This window comes from Thalassophryne amazonica, chromosome 14, assembly GCF_902500255.1.
Source record: "Thalassophryne amazonica chromosome 14, fThaAma1.1, whole genome shotgun sequence".
NCBI classification, from domain to species: Eukaryota; Metazoa; Chordata; class Actinopteri; order Batrachoidiformes; family Batrachoididae; genus Thalassophryne; species Thalassophryne amazonica.
Window position 1 is genome coordinate 11,226,948 of NC_047116.1, and position 17,479 is coordinate 11,244,426.

The 17,479-nt window shown below is 40.2% G+C and overlaps 1 protein-coding gene across 2 annotated transcripts; it reads left to right on the top strand.

Moving 5' to 3' along the window:
• The first annotated feature begins 742 nt into the window (after positions 1-742).
• On the top strand, positions 743-14,308 carry shox (short stature homeobox). 2 transcript variants are annotated; one of them, XM_034186772.1, is made up of 6 exons: positions 743-1,188; positions 2,587-2,795; positions 6,224-6,281; positions 6,404-6,513; positions 11,343-11,555; positions 11,959-14,308. In XM_034186772.1, the coding sequence occupies exons 1-6, from the start codon at positions 942-944 to the stop codon at positions 12,046-12,048; spliced, it is 927 nt and encodes a 308-aa protein (XP_034042663.1). In that variant the 5' UTR covers positions 743-941; the 3' UTR covers positions 12,049-14,308. The 2 variants fall into 2 exon arrangements, with proteins under 2 accessions (XP_034042663.1, XP_034042664.1); XM_034186773.1 differs by having other exon boundaries at positions 6,425-6,513.
• Positions 14,309-17,479: the final 3,171 nt, after the last annotated feature.

The following is a 17,479-nucleotide window of genomic DNA, read 5'->3' on the forward strand; positions in this document are numbered from 1 at the left end:
AAGCAAATAAAAATGTGATTAAAAAAATTAAATAAGAAATTAGAGCTGCGCTTACACTAAAATCAGCATTCAGATAAGGATAAAAAATAACAACTTAATTTAAAGGGTAACATTCTAAATTTAATCCGTATGTATAAATACTAATCATGCACTTTTTATTTTATTAAAATTTTTCTCAAAATACTGCACTCAGCATGACACTAAATTAAAATATAAGCGCGTATTTGTGTGATTTATAAAGCGGTTTGTGCGTAAAAGTCCACAAATGAATCCAAAAATCCGTCGCGCGCGTATCTCCTAATGGCGTTAATTACATTTCGGCCGAATTAATTGGAAATTATAACATATACAGGCTCCTCACAGGAGTGGCCCGTTTTAATGACCCTGTAATTCAATTACCCGCCTCCATCAGCTCCCTCATTGATTTCTGGGAGGGGGGAGAGAGAGAGAGAGAGAGAAAGAGAGAGAGAGAGAGAGAGAGAGGAGAGAGAGAGAGAGAGAGAGAGAGAGAGAGAGAGAGAGGAGAGAGAGAGAGAGAGAGAGAGAGAGAGAGAGAGAGAGAGAGAGAGAGAGAGAGAGAGAGAGAGAGAGAGAGAGAGGAAAAAAAGCTGCTGAAAGTTCTATTCTGCAAAGTCGAGGCGGCCTGTAATCGCTCCAGACGCGCGGATCGGCGGAAGGGGGTGGGCTGAGGTGGCCGCGTATAAATAGTGCGCTCTCAAATACACAGCCACAGCAGCAGGAGTGATCTCACGTCCGCGCCACCCCTCCTATCCGCACAGCTCCGAAAAAAAACGAACCGCGCGCAGCCGAGCGCAGACGCGCGTTAAAAACAACAAACAAAAAAGAAAATATACAAAACAAAAGAAAAGAGAAGCCGCTTGGCCGAAATTTGGCGGTGGATTTCCCCCGAGCTGGAGCACCGCTGAGCGGCACAGCGCACCATGGAAGAACTCACGGCGTTCGTGTCGAAGTCGTTCGATCAGAAAAGCAAGGAGAGCAGCAAAGAGAGCATCACTTACAGGGAAGTTTTGGAGAGCGGCTTGACGCGGGCGCGTGAGCTGGGCAGCCCGGAGACCAACCTGCAGGACATAACGGAGGGGAACCACTGCCCGGTGCATCTGTTCAAGGAGCATGTGGAGCTGGAGAAGGACAAACTCAAGGACTTTAACGTTTCTAGAGCTGCGGATGGTAAGACGTTTCTCATGTCTCAAGTTCTGCTGCCTCGACAACGGCGATTGTGGTGGTGGAGGGGAGAAAAGAAAAGAGAGAGGGGGAAAAAAACAAACAAAAAACAAACAAACAAACAAACAAAAAAAACAAACAAAAAACCCGAACAGATCTGTGCGGAGATCTGATTTTTTATAGATATATAAAAGAGGGCGAAGACCTTTAACAAATGAAGACGTTATTTTGTGTTGTTATTTTACACAGCAGGAGGCGGGCACATCGCCTGATGAGTCACACAGAAAAAATAAGAATTACTGTTACTATTTATCATTCTCCAACATTTTTAACGATTATGGTAGCAAACACTAAATCATTATTACTATTATTATTTTAAAAAGCTGTATTTTAGGGTCGACCACCCTTTTAATCTATGCTGTGTTTGAATTTACGTTTTTGCAGCAATATTTAAATTTTTCTTTCAAATTAAACTGCATTCTGTAATGCGCCAAAAATAATAATAAAGTTAAAAAAAAAATCATTCATGTAAATGCACAAATCAACATCACGTGCCAACCCAATTTCACATTTAGGCTGTGCACTGTTACTGTGCGTAAAACTGCATGATAGGCCTCCCTTCACGCCACACGCACACTTGATTACAAAATAAACAACATATTTAATAGAAATAATGAATATTCTGTGCACCAAATGCATGTCCATCTATTAAATTTAAGTGTTTTTCCTGTATTTTTTCCCACAATGTACCGTGTTTCTTAGAGGGGCTTCTGCATCAAACTGTATTTTCACGTATTGATCAAAGCACAGCGCGTCAGTCATTTGATCGTTTTTCTTTTTCTATCAGATAAAGAATGATAAAATGACAATTACATTGACGCCTGCTATTTAATCGTGTTAACACGTTGTGAATAAACTGTATATACTGAATAAATCAGTACTCGTGCTTAATATATAAAAATAAGTTGCACATCAGAACCATCAATCGTGATGTGTCCTGTAATTTCAGCTGTTACTAATAATAACTAAGAGCATGCAGCCTAATAAAGTACTCTGTTTATAGTGACAGCCTTTCAGAATATTATTTTTTAAACACAATTTCAAGAAAAAAAAAATGTTTCTTGTTTGATAAATATGAAAGAACCCGCTGGTGCGTGTTTCCCCAACAGTTAATCATTAATTGTGTGTCCTTTAAAACCTTATTATGAGGCGCACGTATGACATATTGACGGATTTACTTCACGGACCCGCAGCCACACATGACAAATATGTCATAAGTGTTTTGGTTCCAAATGTCCGGCCTGAGGCGCACATCCAGGCCCGTGTGTGATGCGTCCCTGGTCTCATACCCACATTTAAAGTGTTTTTTTTTTTTTTTTTTTGGCACCGTGGGCCGTTTCACAGGAATATACGAGTGTAAGGAGAAAAAGGAGGACGTAAAGTCGGAGGACGAGGACGCACAGGGCAAACTGAAGCAGCGCAGGAGTCGCACGAACTTCACCTTGGAGCAGCTCAACGAGCTGGAGCGTCTCTTCGACGAAACGCACTATCCGGACGCATTCATGCGTGAGGAGCTGAGCCAGCGGCTGGGACTGTCCGAGGCCAGAGTGCAGGTACGGATCCAGAACCCCTGATCGTCAAAAATCCGCTCAGGTCCAAAAGCGGGGGATGCGTGTATATATATGGCGCAGCACAACGGCTGTTAGTGACAATATTTTAGAATTATTCCAACACCACTTTACACTCTTTCAGTTCCTGGACTGTTCGATTCGGATCCAGTCAGTTCTAATCATTTTTTTTTAATTTCATTTTTTAATGAAGGAGAGGAAAACCCCTTTATCGGGCTGGTTGGAAAGTTACGCTGCTGCAAGGCGCAGAAATAATATTTATACAACAATTAATGTTGCGTGTCTTTGCCGTTTATAACCCGAGGTTGTTTTGAAAGACAGATTCTTTAAAAATCCTCACCCGCGTGATGTGTTTATGCGACGCTGCCAAATGGCAGAAAAACGGCTTCATGTCGTTTATTTCGAGGAGAGAAAGTACAAATTAAAACCATGCAGGCCTGAAAGCCCTCTGACATAAACCATACAGTCTGAGCGCTTCAACCTTTATATGCACTTGGCAACGCTTTAACGCAATTTTAATTCGTTAAAATTAACTTCCACAATAATTCTGTAACATATTACAATTTCAATGTGAGATTTAGACGGATGATTATTATTATTTTTATTTATATATTAACAGAATATGTATTCACAATCATTTATGTTTATGACACTCGGTACGTTTGAAAACACTTGCATTGATTTATGTTTTTTTAACGTCTTAAATCAACATTAATATTCCTTTTATTGGGAATTGTAGTTTTATGGAAAAAATGTGTGGAATTCTGCTTGTGTTGTATAAAACAGTGATTTAGTTTATTATTGTGATTTAGCTTATTTATTTTATGATTTGTAGGCCTACAAAATTAATTTATTGGTCATGCATCATTTATTATTTGAACTTTTTATATATATATATATATGTGATACTTTAAACAGAATTTTGTGCAAAATAAATAAAAAAAACAAATAAATACAAATTAGACACATGATTGAAATGAATGAGGAGCCTGAATGGCCGCTTCAGGGGACGTGATCTCATGTCGTTTTCTTGGTAATATCTGCCACTGGCTTGATGTAGTGTCTCCATAAACGCGGATTAGAAATAACTCAATTCTGCCGCAATTCTGCCGCTGTTCGGATGAATAAGAAACATCACGGAGCTTTATAAGAGCGCAAACTAGCGCATCACTGCGAGTAATAAAAGTGTGTAAATTAAAATAATCTAATGACTAGTGTGAAGCTCACTGTGAGGTGTTTTCTGATATCTTGTGAAATAAAAGTTTATTTATTTCATTCCCCTTTGTGTGTGTGTGTGTGTGTGTGTGTGTCGCAGTTTTGTTGCGGCGCTCCGAGCAGCTGTCAGTGCGTCTAATGGGAAGTTATGAGCGCGCGCCGAGGAGCGGGCACTAATTCATTTATGGCGCTAATATCTGCGGCTGCTAAATTAAATGTCATTATTCACTGTCTGTAATAAAAAATCAAAAGGGAAATGAGATTAGTGCGTTTGCTCTGCGCGTCATTGAGTGGAGCTTAATGAAGAAATAAGCGTGTGAAGCGCTGCGGCGCACTTTAACACACTGCCGCCTAATTAACATTGATCCGCCGTGCTGATTGATCGGCGCACAGCTCTGCGTCTGCGCAAAATGCGCAGGAGTTCTTCGGTGACAGGATTGATTGAGAGCTCAGACATAACCGGTTCATCAACGTTATTATTATTATTATTATTATTATTATTATTATTATTTAATAATAATAATAATAACAATCATAGGTTTTCTGGATACTATAATACTGACGTTATTGATTAATAATTAACATCAAAATATTAAACTGTTTTGACAATAGTTGGCTTTTTTGTTTTGGTTGCATTTTTTAAGTATTTGTTGCTGTGCTGTGTTGACTGGAGGGTTGCAACCTATTGATTTATCATTTAGTAAAAGAAAATAATTAAAATGTTTTAAAAATCTCTCTCTCTCGTTTCCAGATTCTCACGTTTACACCTTCTGCACGTTTAAAATTCTAAAACTCCAAGTTCCTCTGATGACTGATTGGGCGATTAGTCTAATAGCAGTGATTGGTTAATCACTTAATCGCGTCTCCGTTTCTTTACTGCTTTTGGTTGATCACTTGAAGACGTCACCTTTGACGAGCCCTCTTCTGACGTCAGACTCAACGAGTAATCGTCAAAATGACGCCACCATGAAGACAATACCAACAACAATGATCAGTGAGCGGCCTGTTAGCGCACACAACGGCTCGAGGACGATTTAAAACGGTTAATAACGGCTCGAGGGCGGTTTTAAAACGGTTTATAACGGCTCGATGACGGTTTAAAACGGTTTATAACCGCTCAGTGCGGTTTCAAACGGTTTATAACGGCTCGATGACGGTTTAAAACGGTTAATAACGGCTCGAGGGCGGTTTAAAACGGTTTTATAACGGCTCGAGTGCGGTTTAAAACGGTTTATAACGGCTCGATGACGGTTAAAAACGAGTTATCAATCTGCGCTATTTATGATCGACCAATCAATAACTTTATATCTGTAAACGATGACAGCGGAGACTGAACGGCAACAAATTTCCATTAACGGCCTGTAAACAGAAATTATGACAGTAAATTAAAATAACTATGGCCATTTTAGTGTTTCCACCAGTTCATCTTATTTTGTTGTTTTATTTCTGCCAATTTTATTTTGTTCAATAACTGAACGTCATAAAAATAACTGAAAGTAACCGACCTGCATTCAAATCCCAACCAGCCTTAAAAAAAAGCCAAATGTTAAATTATGAACGATATGAAACAGAGAAAATGAATCATCTTGTTTTCTGTCATATGTCAAATAATGTTAAATTATAGTCATTTTTGATTGCTAATCAATTGTTTCAGCATTTCAGGATGTTTTCTTTCCACGTGATGCTCAGTACTGAGATTCTAACATTATAAACTCAGTGAAATAAAATGCTATATTTACTTTTATATTAACCAGATCTACAAAACTTGAATGTGTAAATGGGTAAAGCAAATTGTTATCATTTATTGTACGTTATCTTTCCCATTTAAACAATCACGTTTTGTGGGACTGGTTGACATAAGTAGATTAAGTAAATATAGCATTTAATGTTTAGAGTGCATATTAGTTTACTGTATATTTTTTTCTGCAAATGTTTCTTGCCGTTTTCCATAATTTGATTGACAATTAGATTTTGTAAATGTATTCCACAAAATAAGTTTTGTTTTAATGACACATGAGGCTGTGATATATATGTATATATTTTCATTATATAAAATGTGAATTATAATAATATTAATATCACAGATATAACAGTGAATGAAAAGTGACATGTTAGTGAAACTATGATTTTATTTATTTATTTATTTTTCATATAATTCCGCACGGCTGATGCTTTTAAATTTCTTTTTCTGATTGCAGGTTTGGTTTCAGAACAGAAGAGCTAAATGTCGAAAACAAGAAAACCAGATGCACAAAGGTAAATAATCACCTTTACAACAACATATTTTTTTTTGCAATTATTGATATTTTCACACTTTTTAAAAAGCTTTGACCTGCTGCCTCCTCATCTCTCATATCAACTGTCTGGCTGTCTGACAGACATCTTTCCCTTCTCTCCAGGTGTCATTCTGGGCAGCGGCAGCCACCTCGACGCCTGCAGGGTAGCACCTTACGTCAACATGGGCGCCCTCCGGATGCCCTTCCAGCAGGTAGGCCCGGTTCTGGATCAGACTGTTCCGAACAGGAGCAGGTTCCGTGTGATGTCTGTATTTACTCATGCTGCTCAGGACTCACTTCACCTTTGACCTCGCTGAGGTGGACGTGTGATGGTCTGCTGTGTGTTTGTGCGTCACAGCTGCCCTGTTATCTGGCTGACCCGCGCGGAGAGCGGCGGCCTCATTAAGCTGACCGTGCGGCGGATGCGAGCACATAAAAGAGATGATGAAAGCGGCGCAAACTGCAGCGCGCTGTGATGGACGTTGGTGCTGAGTTGCACTGGCAGGGGTGGAGGCTTGAGGCCTGCATACTGAGAGAGGCGTTGGGGCGCAGCGCGGACGTTACAAGGCAACGTACGCGCGGAGTATCAGTGAACACGAGGAACAAGTGGGAGTTAAAATCTGACCCCCCACAAAGCGTTAAGGTCATCCTCCTCCCTCTTAACCTTTATTTTTTGTCAGGCTTCACTGTCAAACAGAGGAATCGTTAAAAACACCTTCAAAGATGCGTGTGAACAGACTCGTGCACAAGGATGTCGCAAACCAACGTCCACCTGTTGTGTTTGCGACTCATCACTGAGCTTCTGCCAGATCAATCACTCAGGATTATTAACACTTAAGAGCTTAATCTGCTTTTCTCTGAGGTGTTTATTCTCATTAGCTCCTCTTGGCCAACTTTTTAAAGTAGAAGAGCACTCAGGGAGCACATACCTCAGTCAGAGACAGACATGTGACATTTAACCTTTACTGCACGTCTGCAGCCCCGTTCCTGACAAGTCAGCAACTTCATTAATGTCACCAGAGTACGAATGATTAGTTTACTGATCCACAGCCAAACCCAGATCTGCACCAGAGCCTGATCCAGGTCCGTAGCAGATTCTGTTCCAGATCTGCAACAAATTCACTTGTTGATTGCAGGAGATCTGCATGAATGGCAGATTTCATCAGTAAATTTATTATTTACTATTTATTTCCTAGTTTTCAATAAACTGATTGAAAGGTCGAAAAATGGCATGCACCACACACACACACACACACACACACACACACACACACACACACACACACACACACACACACACACACACACACACACACACACACACACACACACACACACACACACACGAAAAAAAGAGCATGAGACCTGATAGAGATTGAATCCAGATCACACTTCAAGATTCCAAGACAAACCATGGCGAAAATGTGTTTTGGCTGCATAAATGTTACCACGTCAACACAACAGAGTGCATTAAATAAAGAATCAGTACAAGGAACACACACACAAAAACATGTCCATATGATCCAAATTTTCATCACAACACCGCATAACATGAACAAAGTATTTTTTTTAAAGTTTTTGCTAATTTATTTAAAATAAAAAATGAAGAAATCACATGTATGTAAGTATTCACACCCTTCGCTCAATACTTTGTTGATGCATCTTTGGCAGCAATTACAGCCTCAAGTCTTCTTGAATATGATGCCACAAGCTTGTTGTACCTATCTTTGGGCAGTTTTGTCCATTCCTCTTTGCTGCATCTCTCAAGCTCAATCAGGTTGGATGGGGAGCGTCAGTGCACAGCCATTTTCAGATCTCTCCAGAGATGTTCAGTCAGATTCAGGTCTGGGCTCTGGCTGGGTCACTCGAGGACATTTACAGAGTTGTCCTGTAGCCACTCCTTTGATATCTTGGCTGTGTGCTTAGGGTCATTGTCCTGCTGAAAGATGAACCGTTGCTCCAGTCTGAGGTCAAGAGCGCTCTGGAGCAGGTTTTCATCCAGGATGTCTCTGTACATTGCTGCATTCATCTTTTCCTCAATCCTGACTAGTCTCCCAGTTTCTGCTGCTGAAAAACATCCCCACAGCATGATGCTGCCACCACCATGCTTCACTGTAGGGATGGTGCCTGGTTTCCTCCAAGCACTCACACCAAAGAGTTCAGTCTTTGTCTCATCAGACCAGAGAATTTTATTTCTCATGGTCTGAGAGTCCTATGGTCCTTCTCCCCAATCACTCAGTTTAGACGGGTGGAAGAGTCCTGGTGGATCAGAACTTCTTCCATTTACAGATGATGGAAGCCACTGTGCTCATTGAGACCTTCAAAGCAGCAGTTTCTGACCCCTTCCCCAGATTTGTGCCTGGAGACAGTCCTGTCTCAGAGGTCTACAGACAATTCCTTTGACTTCATGCTTGGTTTGTGCTCTGACTGTCAACTGTGGGACCTTATATGTAGACAGGTGTGTGCCTTTCCAATTCATGTCCAATCAACTGAATTTACCCCAGGTGGACTCCAATTAAGCTGTAGAAACATCTCAAGGATGATCAGTGGAAACAGGAGGCACCTGATCTTAATTTTGAGCTTCATGACAAAGGCTGTGAATTCTTATGCACATGTGATTTCTTAGTGTTTCTTTAAATAAAATTTCAAGAATCTCAAAAAAAGTTTTTCACATTGTCATTATGGGGTATTGTGTGGAGACCTTTGAGGAAGAAAAAAAGGATTTTATTCATTTTGGAATAAGGCTGTAACATAACAAAATGTGGAAAAAGTGAAGTGCTGTGAATACTTTCTAGAGGACTATACAGTTTTCTATCTGAGGTCCAGATTCACTGTATAATGGGTATGATGGATCTGGCGTTTTCCACTGATGCTACTCTTCATGTCTTCAGTTGTTTCTGTCATTTAATAAAAAAAATAATTGCTGCTCATACTCACACTTTCAGCCAATTTGTATTTGTGGCCCCAGGTCCCCACGCCAAAATGAACAAAAATAGCACTTCGTCAAAGCGTTTATAGACTTCTTCTTGTATGACACCACAGAAACAAATTTGTTTTTGCTTGGGGTCATCACATCAGATGACCCCAAGAACAAATGTTGTTCTGGTACAAGTTTAACACCAGGTGCTCTTCCTAACACAATTCCAAGGAGAATGGCCACATTGGGGTTTGAACACACAGCCTTTTTGCTGATTGGCAAGAGTGTGAACTGCTTACCGGCAGACAGGGTGTAGCTTTTGTAAAAATAAAGGACGTCCATACTGTTAGACTGAACGGCATTTAAAAAGTGATACGACAGATCGTTTCACAGTGTTTAATGCCAGAAGCTTGTCGAAGTAGGACGGCACTCGGAGGGTGAATATCCTTTTGTTACCATGTCACAGTTGATTTAAGATAGCCCTTTAAAATGTATTTTGTAGTGCTGGATCTGAATGTTTTTCCAAATATGCAATAAATCCTGTAATGTGTATCTGCATGCAAGATGTAGAACCAGGTTTGATTCCTGGTCAAACTATCTATTTGTGTTTTTGGACAAGATACTTCATCTGTCTGGTGTCAATGAACCAGCTGGACATGGGTACCAGCCTTGGTTGGGACGTAACGTGTGATGGACTGGAGTCCCATCCAAGGAGAGCTGTAGACTCTCATTGCTTCACACTGCGGTTTCTGGGATACACACCAGCACCGATGGGCCTCAGGGCTGATATGGCAGTTACTAAGTTACTATATATATATATATATATATATATATATATATATATACACACACACACACACACACACAGAAATAAAAAACAATGGCAAAAACAAAGTCCTGTCTCTCAAGCTAAAAGAAAATGAATAAATAAGTAAGTAAATTTAAAAAAAATCAACAATAATAATAATAAAAATAAAATCCTAGAATCCAGACTGTAATTTAGATCTGCAAAATTTAAATAATTCGTTTTTGGCTCATTTTCCGCAGTGCTACCAAATTTCAGGGCAATCAGTTTGGTAGTTTTTGCATAATCCTGCTGACAGTTAAAAATATGGCACACTTCAAAACAAAAACAAAAACAACAACACCCCCCCACCCACAAAGAAACATACTCCAAAACAAAAACAACAAAAAATGGCTCATAGGATGAATTAACTTTTTCCCCAATAAATATGATTCCAACTCAAATTAAATTCTTTTGCACCACTGTTCTTTATTGTGGGGCTCCGTGTATTTACTGGAGGGAAATCCTGCTGAAAATTGAATTGATTTCATGCATTAAGTCATTTAAAAAAAGTTGTTTTAAGGTACAAACAGCTGCAATCGACCTCGCTGACGGACGCGATGAAAATGTCGGTTTTGCAGAGTGCTGACTTGCACAATATTGGACAATTATGTCATTTTCTCCATTTCGGTACATTTCGAAAGAGTGTAAAGTGAGAACTTAATGTTCTTTCAGCAGGAGGAGGCATGAAACATGTTTGTCACTGTGGTGCTTGAGAAAAGGCACCAGAAAAGGCAGAAAGCTGCGCTCGGCCTCTCTGAAGTCGGACCTACGCTTAATTTTCACCTACTTCTTATAAAATAATTGCCAGGAATGTGAAAACCGATCTTCCACGCCTCTTAAGCCCCCCCTCCACCGCCCGCCTTGACTCAGGAATATGTCTGGATAAATATTTATAACTCCAGATATGTAAATGTCTTTTTAGTGCAAAATTGTTTATGCAATTGAATGCATAATCAGAATAACAGGCGGGTGGATTTGTGAGGGTGTAGCGACGCGCTCAGTGCGAATTAAACACATCTGTTCTGGGTGCAAGGAAGGCTTTGATTCTCCACGATTAAGTTGGATGGGATGTCTGAGTGCGATGTATGATTCATTAACTTTTGGAATAGCTGACATGAAGAAAGGCTGAAGTGCAGAGTGCAGGCCTTAACTATTTTCTGAGAAAACAGTATGTAAGCAGCAGCTTTGAGGGGGAATTTAATCGTGTCAGACTGTGAAACCTAAATCCTGACGCAGCCCGCGGGGTCGGCGCCAACTAATTTCTGCCTCTTCCTCAGGTCCAAGCCCAGCTCCAATTGGACGGCGTGACCCACTCCCACCCCCACCTGCACCCTCACCTGGCGGCACACGCTCCCTACCTGATGTTCCCGCCCCCTCCTTTCGGACTACCTATTGCCTCGCTGGCCGACTCGGCCTCCGCGGCGGCGGCGGTGGCGGCGGCTGCCAAAAGCAACAGCAAGAATTCCAGCATCGCCGACCTGCGACTCAAGGCAAGAAAACACACGGAGGCTCTGGGACTCTGACCCCACCGGGCCGCCCCTCCGCTCGCCTGACGGCCCGTAATCGCCTCTCACACCAGACTGAGGCCGCGAAAGGGCCGCGACACTCACAGCTAAAACTAAACAAAAACACTGAGTGAGAGTGAAAGAGAGGAGCACAGACACGAGGGGAGAGAGGGAGAGTGTGTGTGTGTGTGTGTGAGTGTGTGAGAGAGAGAGACAGAGAGAAAGAGAGAGAGAGGTGGGAGAACAGTGGAGGAAACAAAAAAAAAGAAAAAGGAGGAGGAGGAGGAGGGAGCGAGAAATTGTCACAGAACCAGCTGCCAAAACAAACCACTTGTAGAGAACGGTAATTAAATACCAATGAAATCACCTTTTACTTTTCGCCCAACAGGCAGGACTTCTGCAGGGCCAGTGGCTCAGTCCCCTCCAGGCACAGATCACATCCCACGGACCGTACAAACACATGTGGATGTCTGTCTGAGGGCCGGGACGGGACCCCAGACACGAAGACGTTAGAACAAACTCACAGGCAGCAGCAGGGCCCAAAGAACAGAGCCTCACTGACACCGCCCCGCCCCGCCCTGTCCTGCCCCGCCCTGCTCCGCCCTGCCGGCCTACCGCCACGTTCAGACTTGAGGATTGGGGGTTGGAGGGAGGGGGGTCGGGGGGGTACACACCCAAGTCAGCAGCACCTTCTTAAACCTCTGCTCAAACTAAAACATAAAAACAAAACACCGCCATATTGGTCTCCAGCCACTGTGTTCCCTGCTGCTGCCGCGTGCATGAGGAGAGCTGCACCTGTCATCACGCCGCTTTAAAAACAAACAAACAAACAAACACTGCCACTCAGCACCTGCACCGGTCATCACGGTTCGACACTCTGACTCTGCGGACTTGTGCTGTAACAAAAGCAACAAACCCCCTTTTTTTTGCTGCAGAGGACTGAGTTTCCATGTCTCCTCCTTATGTTTCTTGTATTCTGGGTAAAGAAGCGAAGACAACCTTTGCACTTCACCTCTTGTAACGCACGACGCTACAAGCAGATACTACTTTACAAAATGTGGGAAAGAAGGAGGAGGGGATTTGATATCATGTGATCAGCAAAATGGACATTACCTTCTTGGATAAAGGGTATAACTGCATTTTGGGTATTTTTTTGGTTTTGTATTTGTGAGAATATGAAGAAAGCATCAGTCAAACTGAAATGCAATGGTGTGCAGCTTAAGTGCAATACTGTAAATAGCAAAAAAAAAAGAAAAAAAAAGAACAACAGCTAGCAGTTAATCCTCAACCATAAAGAGAACCGGTGATTTTTCTCTCATTTTTCATGCACTGTTTATGGCAGCAGTGGTGAATTAATTTGCCAGCTCCCCCGCTCCCTAAAAGCAGCGTGATTTCTGTTCCGTTTCTGTTTTTCAGTTACAAAAATGTCACAAATTATACAAATTGTCTGATTCACACACATCAGGTGCAGTTATTTTTTTTAAGTTGATGTTGCAGATTTTAAAGTTGGAGTTTCAGAGGAATGAATCATCAATCACCAAATAATGGCAGAAAAAAAAATCCCTTCATAAATCATCTTTGTAATCCAAACCATTTTTAAACAAAATGATTATCTGAATTCTGCCTGTTAGCTTTGCCACTTCATCTGTCATTTCCAAGCAGTTCGGAATCATTTTGCAAATTGTGAAAAATGTGTCGGCGATTTCTTTCCAGAACCTTTAAAAACACTGCTGTCGGAGCTGCAGGGCCACATACCTCCAACCACCTTTAATCTCTTTGTCTCTGTCACCATTTTAAATTAAACATATGGGTGTTTTATTTATTATTTTGTCTGAAAGTTTATGAAAGATGAAATAGTTGAACTACAAGTGTACATTTCTACATGGCTTTGCTTTTTTGGGGGTTTGAATTGGGAGGTGTGGCTGTAATGCATCATTTGCCTAAAATGTAGCGTGTCGGAGTTTACAGACACAGTTTATAGGGACAGTTGAATTTGACAATAATCCACAGAATTTGTTGTACCCATTAAAATGACCATTTCATATGCAAGCATGCCAAAACATTTGTCATCTTAGTTTGTTCCCCCCTTTTTGAGTCACACAATATGAATGTACATCTTGTACAAGTAAACTATCAATAAAGTTATAAATATTTGTACTTGATTTTTAAAGTATTTCAAGAAATTTTACGTTTATGAACAACATTTTTTTTTCTGCAAAAAGCCACTTTATAACAGCATAAAAAGTGAAAATTGTTAAATTACAGGGAAGGATTTATAATCTGTACAACAGAAGACTCATTCGGTCTTTAGACACTTATACCAGATTAAAACAAAATACAAAACAAAACACAAAGAAAGGGAAGAAAAAGACAGACTGTGATTGATGATCCAAGATCACACATGCAATTATGGAAAGTACAAAAAAACAGTACTTTTTACAGTTAATACCAACAATGCGTCTCAAAATGCATAAATGTCCAAAACTCAAAATATGCATTTTAAAATAGTAGTGTTCAGCCAGTGTTTAGATTGTTATTAGTCCATACAACTGTTTAGATTTGTGGACAGATATTTCATCAGGTCATAAATACTTTCCATTTTCTCTTCCTATTTTATCAGTTTGCCTCAAAACCTCCACAAAAGAGGTGAAAAAGTGTTTGAGAAAAGCACTCTATTTTGCAAATGTGAAACATTTTAAAGTTACTCTCTTTGCTCATTAATGCAAAAAAAAAAAAAACAAAACAAACAAACAAACAACAACAACAAAAAACAATACTGAACAATGACTCCATTTCAAATTCACACTAACATTTCACAGTCTTTGTAAAAGTGTGACCATTAAGGAAAAAAACAAAAAACAAAACAACAACAACAACAAAACCCTATTTTCAAAAAAGTTACAAAAAGTTATGTTGAAAATCTCTGTCCTAAAGTTACAGTATTATATTCTGGAATAGACCCAACTTAAAATGGTAACATCAAAATTAATTATGTATATAAAATATATATAAAATGGTGTAAATATTACGTGATAAATTCATTTGGCTCAACCCAGTTCATTTGTTAGTTATTCAATGACTTTGTCAGGATGGTCCACGAAGAAAACCTAACAACATTGCTTCAAGTGGCAACACTCAAATAAATTAAGTTTGTCCAAAATCAAGGAACAAGTTGGCATAAATGTTATGTATTAAGTTAAGTTTGGTCAACCTAATTCATGGGAGCATTACCAACTGAAATACTTGTTTAGGTTGGTCCAACAAGAAAGCCTAATAACATTGCTTAAATTCATAACACTCAAATAAATTGAGCTTGACCAAGTTTAGATAATAATTTGACATCAGTGTTTCTTATTAAGTTATTGTGGATCAACCTAATTCATGCAGGTGTTACTGAAGTACTTTTTAAAATGTTGGTCCAACAAGAAAGGCTAATGACATGACTTCAATTAGTAACACTCAAATAAATCAAGTTTGTCAAAATTAAACTAACAACTTAGCACAAATGTTACTTAAGTTAATTTTGGTCAACCTACTTCATGTGAGCGTCACCAAAGTAAGTACTTTTTTAACGTTGGTCCAAACTGAAAGCCTACTAACATTTCAATTCATAATGCTCAAATTAATTGAGTTTGATTAAGATAATTTGGCACAAATATTTCTTATTAAGCTCATTTGGCTCATTCTCCATGTAATATGAAATTACATCATAAAAAAATCTGCCAAACCTGCCTGCAGGTCCACCTCGGTTCTGCTGTGGTGATGGCGAGTGAAAACAAGGGAGCAGCCGAAGGTATTTACTATTAAGTTAATTTGGATCAACCTAATTAATGTGTGCTACCAACTGAAGTACGTTTTTCTTTTTACGTTGGTCCAACAATTTATTTGAGCAACACTCAAATAAATTAAGTTTGTTGGAATTAAGATAACGAATTGGCTCAAATGCTACTTATTACGTTAATCTGGATCAACATAATTCATGCGAGTGTCACTAACTGAATAATGTTATTTGGTTCATCCACCAATTCTCTTTTTTCAGTATTTTGTCATTTTATTTGACATTTTGTGATTTTGCTGCTCCGCGTTTCATGCTTTTGTTTTGACACATTTTTCACCAGGTTTACTGATAACTAGTTGTTGAATAAAGAATCCAACAAACAGAAATAATTGTAAATATAATCTCTCTGATGGGAACAAATATAACTGTATGTTACAATGAAATACAAAATGAAATACCGAGAATGTAATCTATTAATGCACATAAAAAGCAAAATAATTCCAAACAAGACTGAAGAAGTCAAGGACTTCCAAGACAAGAAACACACACAGAAACTCGTGTCAGTGAAAGTTAGACAGATTGAAACGTTTGAGCGACTGCAGTAAATAGTGTACATCAGAGGAGACGCCACATTTTCAACATTATAACAGCTATCCAGAGCTAATCCTGTTGCCAGACCTCCTGGGTTTTGGCAACCTGATGCAGATTGATGCCTTCTCTGCATCTCACACTGTTCTGTGGCCGACGCTCAACAACTGTCTCAACCTGTGGATCAATACCAATATCAAGCTGGAGTTGACATGCACGCAGATGCTCATCACATCCAATCTGTGCTGCAGAACAGCTCAGAAAACTGAGCTGCGATATAACCCAGACGCGGCCACTCAACACTACCAACAAATCTGGAGCTACCCGCGGTACAGTTTCTGAGTTGTTCCACTCGACGAAAACAAGGACTGAAACCTTGTCAGACAGAAGCAAGATGCTTGTAGTCGGAGTGGGAAGAGAATACAGGGAGATGAAACGTGGTCCGACATCTAAAACTTTTATTTTTTGGGTGGTGGGGTAACTTTGAGTAGATGACATGAGAAGGTCAGTCACTCAAGTCCTGTCCACCATGCACAAAAACACATCTCCGTCCACTTGTTTTACCCACACATACTAAATTTGCACATTTAAAATGGTAGACCTCTTTATTTTCCAAGTGTATTGGTTTCCTCTAGGAGCCTAAGTCCAGATGTGTGTACACAAAGTAATTACACCATGTGGTATAGTGGCCTATTGTCTGAACCCCGTGTAGGAATTAGCCCAATTGGCGTCCTGTTGAGTGCAGTACCCCCTAGAAGGTCGCTGCACGTTTAATTTGTACCTCTTTGCTCATACATCAAGATTGAGTGATATAGTCGCAGACTGATGGCTCCGTATTTACCCAGTGACCCCTCTGGCTGGGGCCTGCTGGGCCAGGTCTGGAAATAACAGCATCCTTTTATGTGTACTAATAATTAGGACGGCGCACACAGCCATCCATCAACCAGCAATGAGCCATGGCTGCTTTGTCAACATGTTCAAGCACATAAAGCTATTTGTGTTGGCCACGAGTAACAAATACATAATATATTAATAGTGGAGAGGACTGCATGTGTGTGAGTGAGAGAGTAGTGTGCCACTGGGTGGATTTAAATCACAACTGTGCTGTGTTGTAATGTGAAGCTTCAGTTAAACAGTAGTTTAGTTTAAATTTAAATGGTCTTATGCACCACAAAATTTCACCATTTGCAGATGATATGATTTTATTCTAACATTTGTGTTAGGGTAATATTTCCCAAGGTCAAGCAGATTTTTTGGGGGGCAGGGGGAGGTGAGGGGGCACAGCAATGTTTAGCACAAGGACATGTTGGCACTCAGCGCTAAGGACTCAATCACCAAGAATGCTGGTGTGAGAGAGGCAGAAGCTGAACGCCGTTACCCTACATTCATATTAATTACAAATGACAGCGACAAACAGTTGGCTCTGTTGCTTGATGGGAGTTCCCGCGTGTACACATTAACATCTCCATATATGTATGTGTAGTGTGTAGTGAGCGTCTTGTATGGCAGCACCCTCACGTCGGGGTGAATGTGAGGCATTATT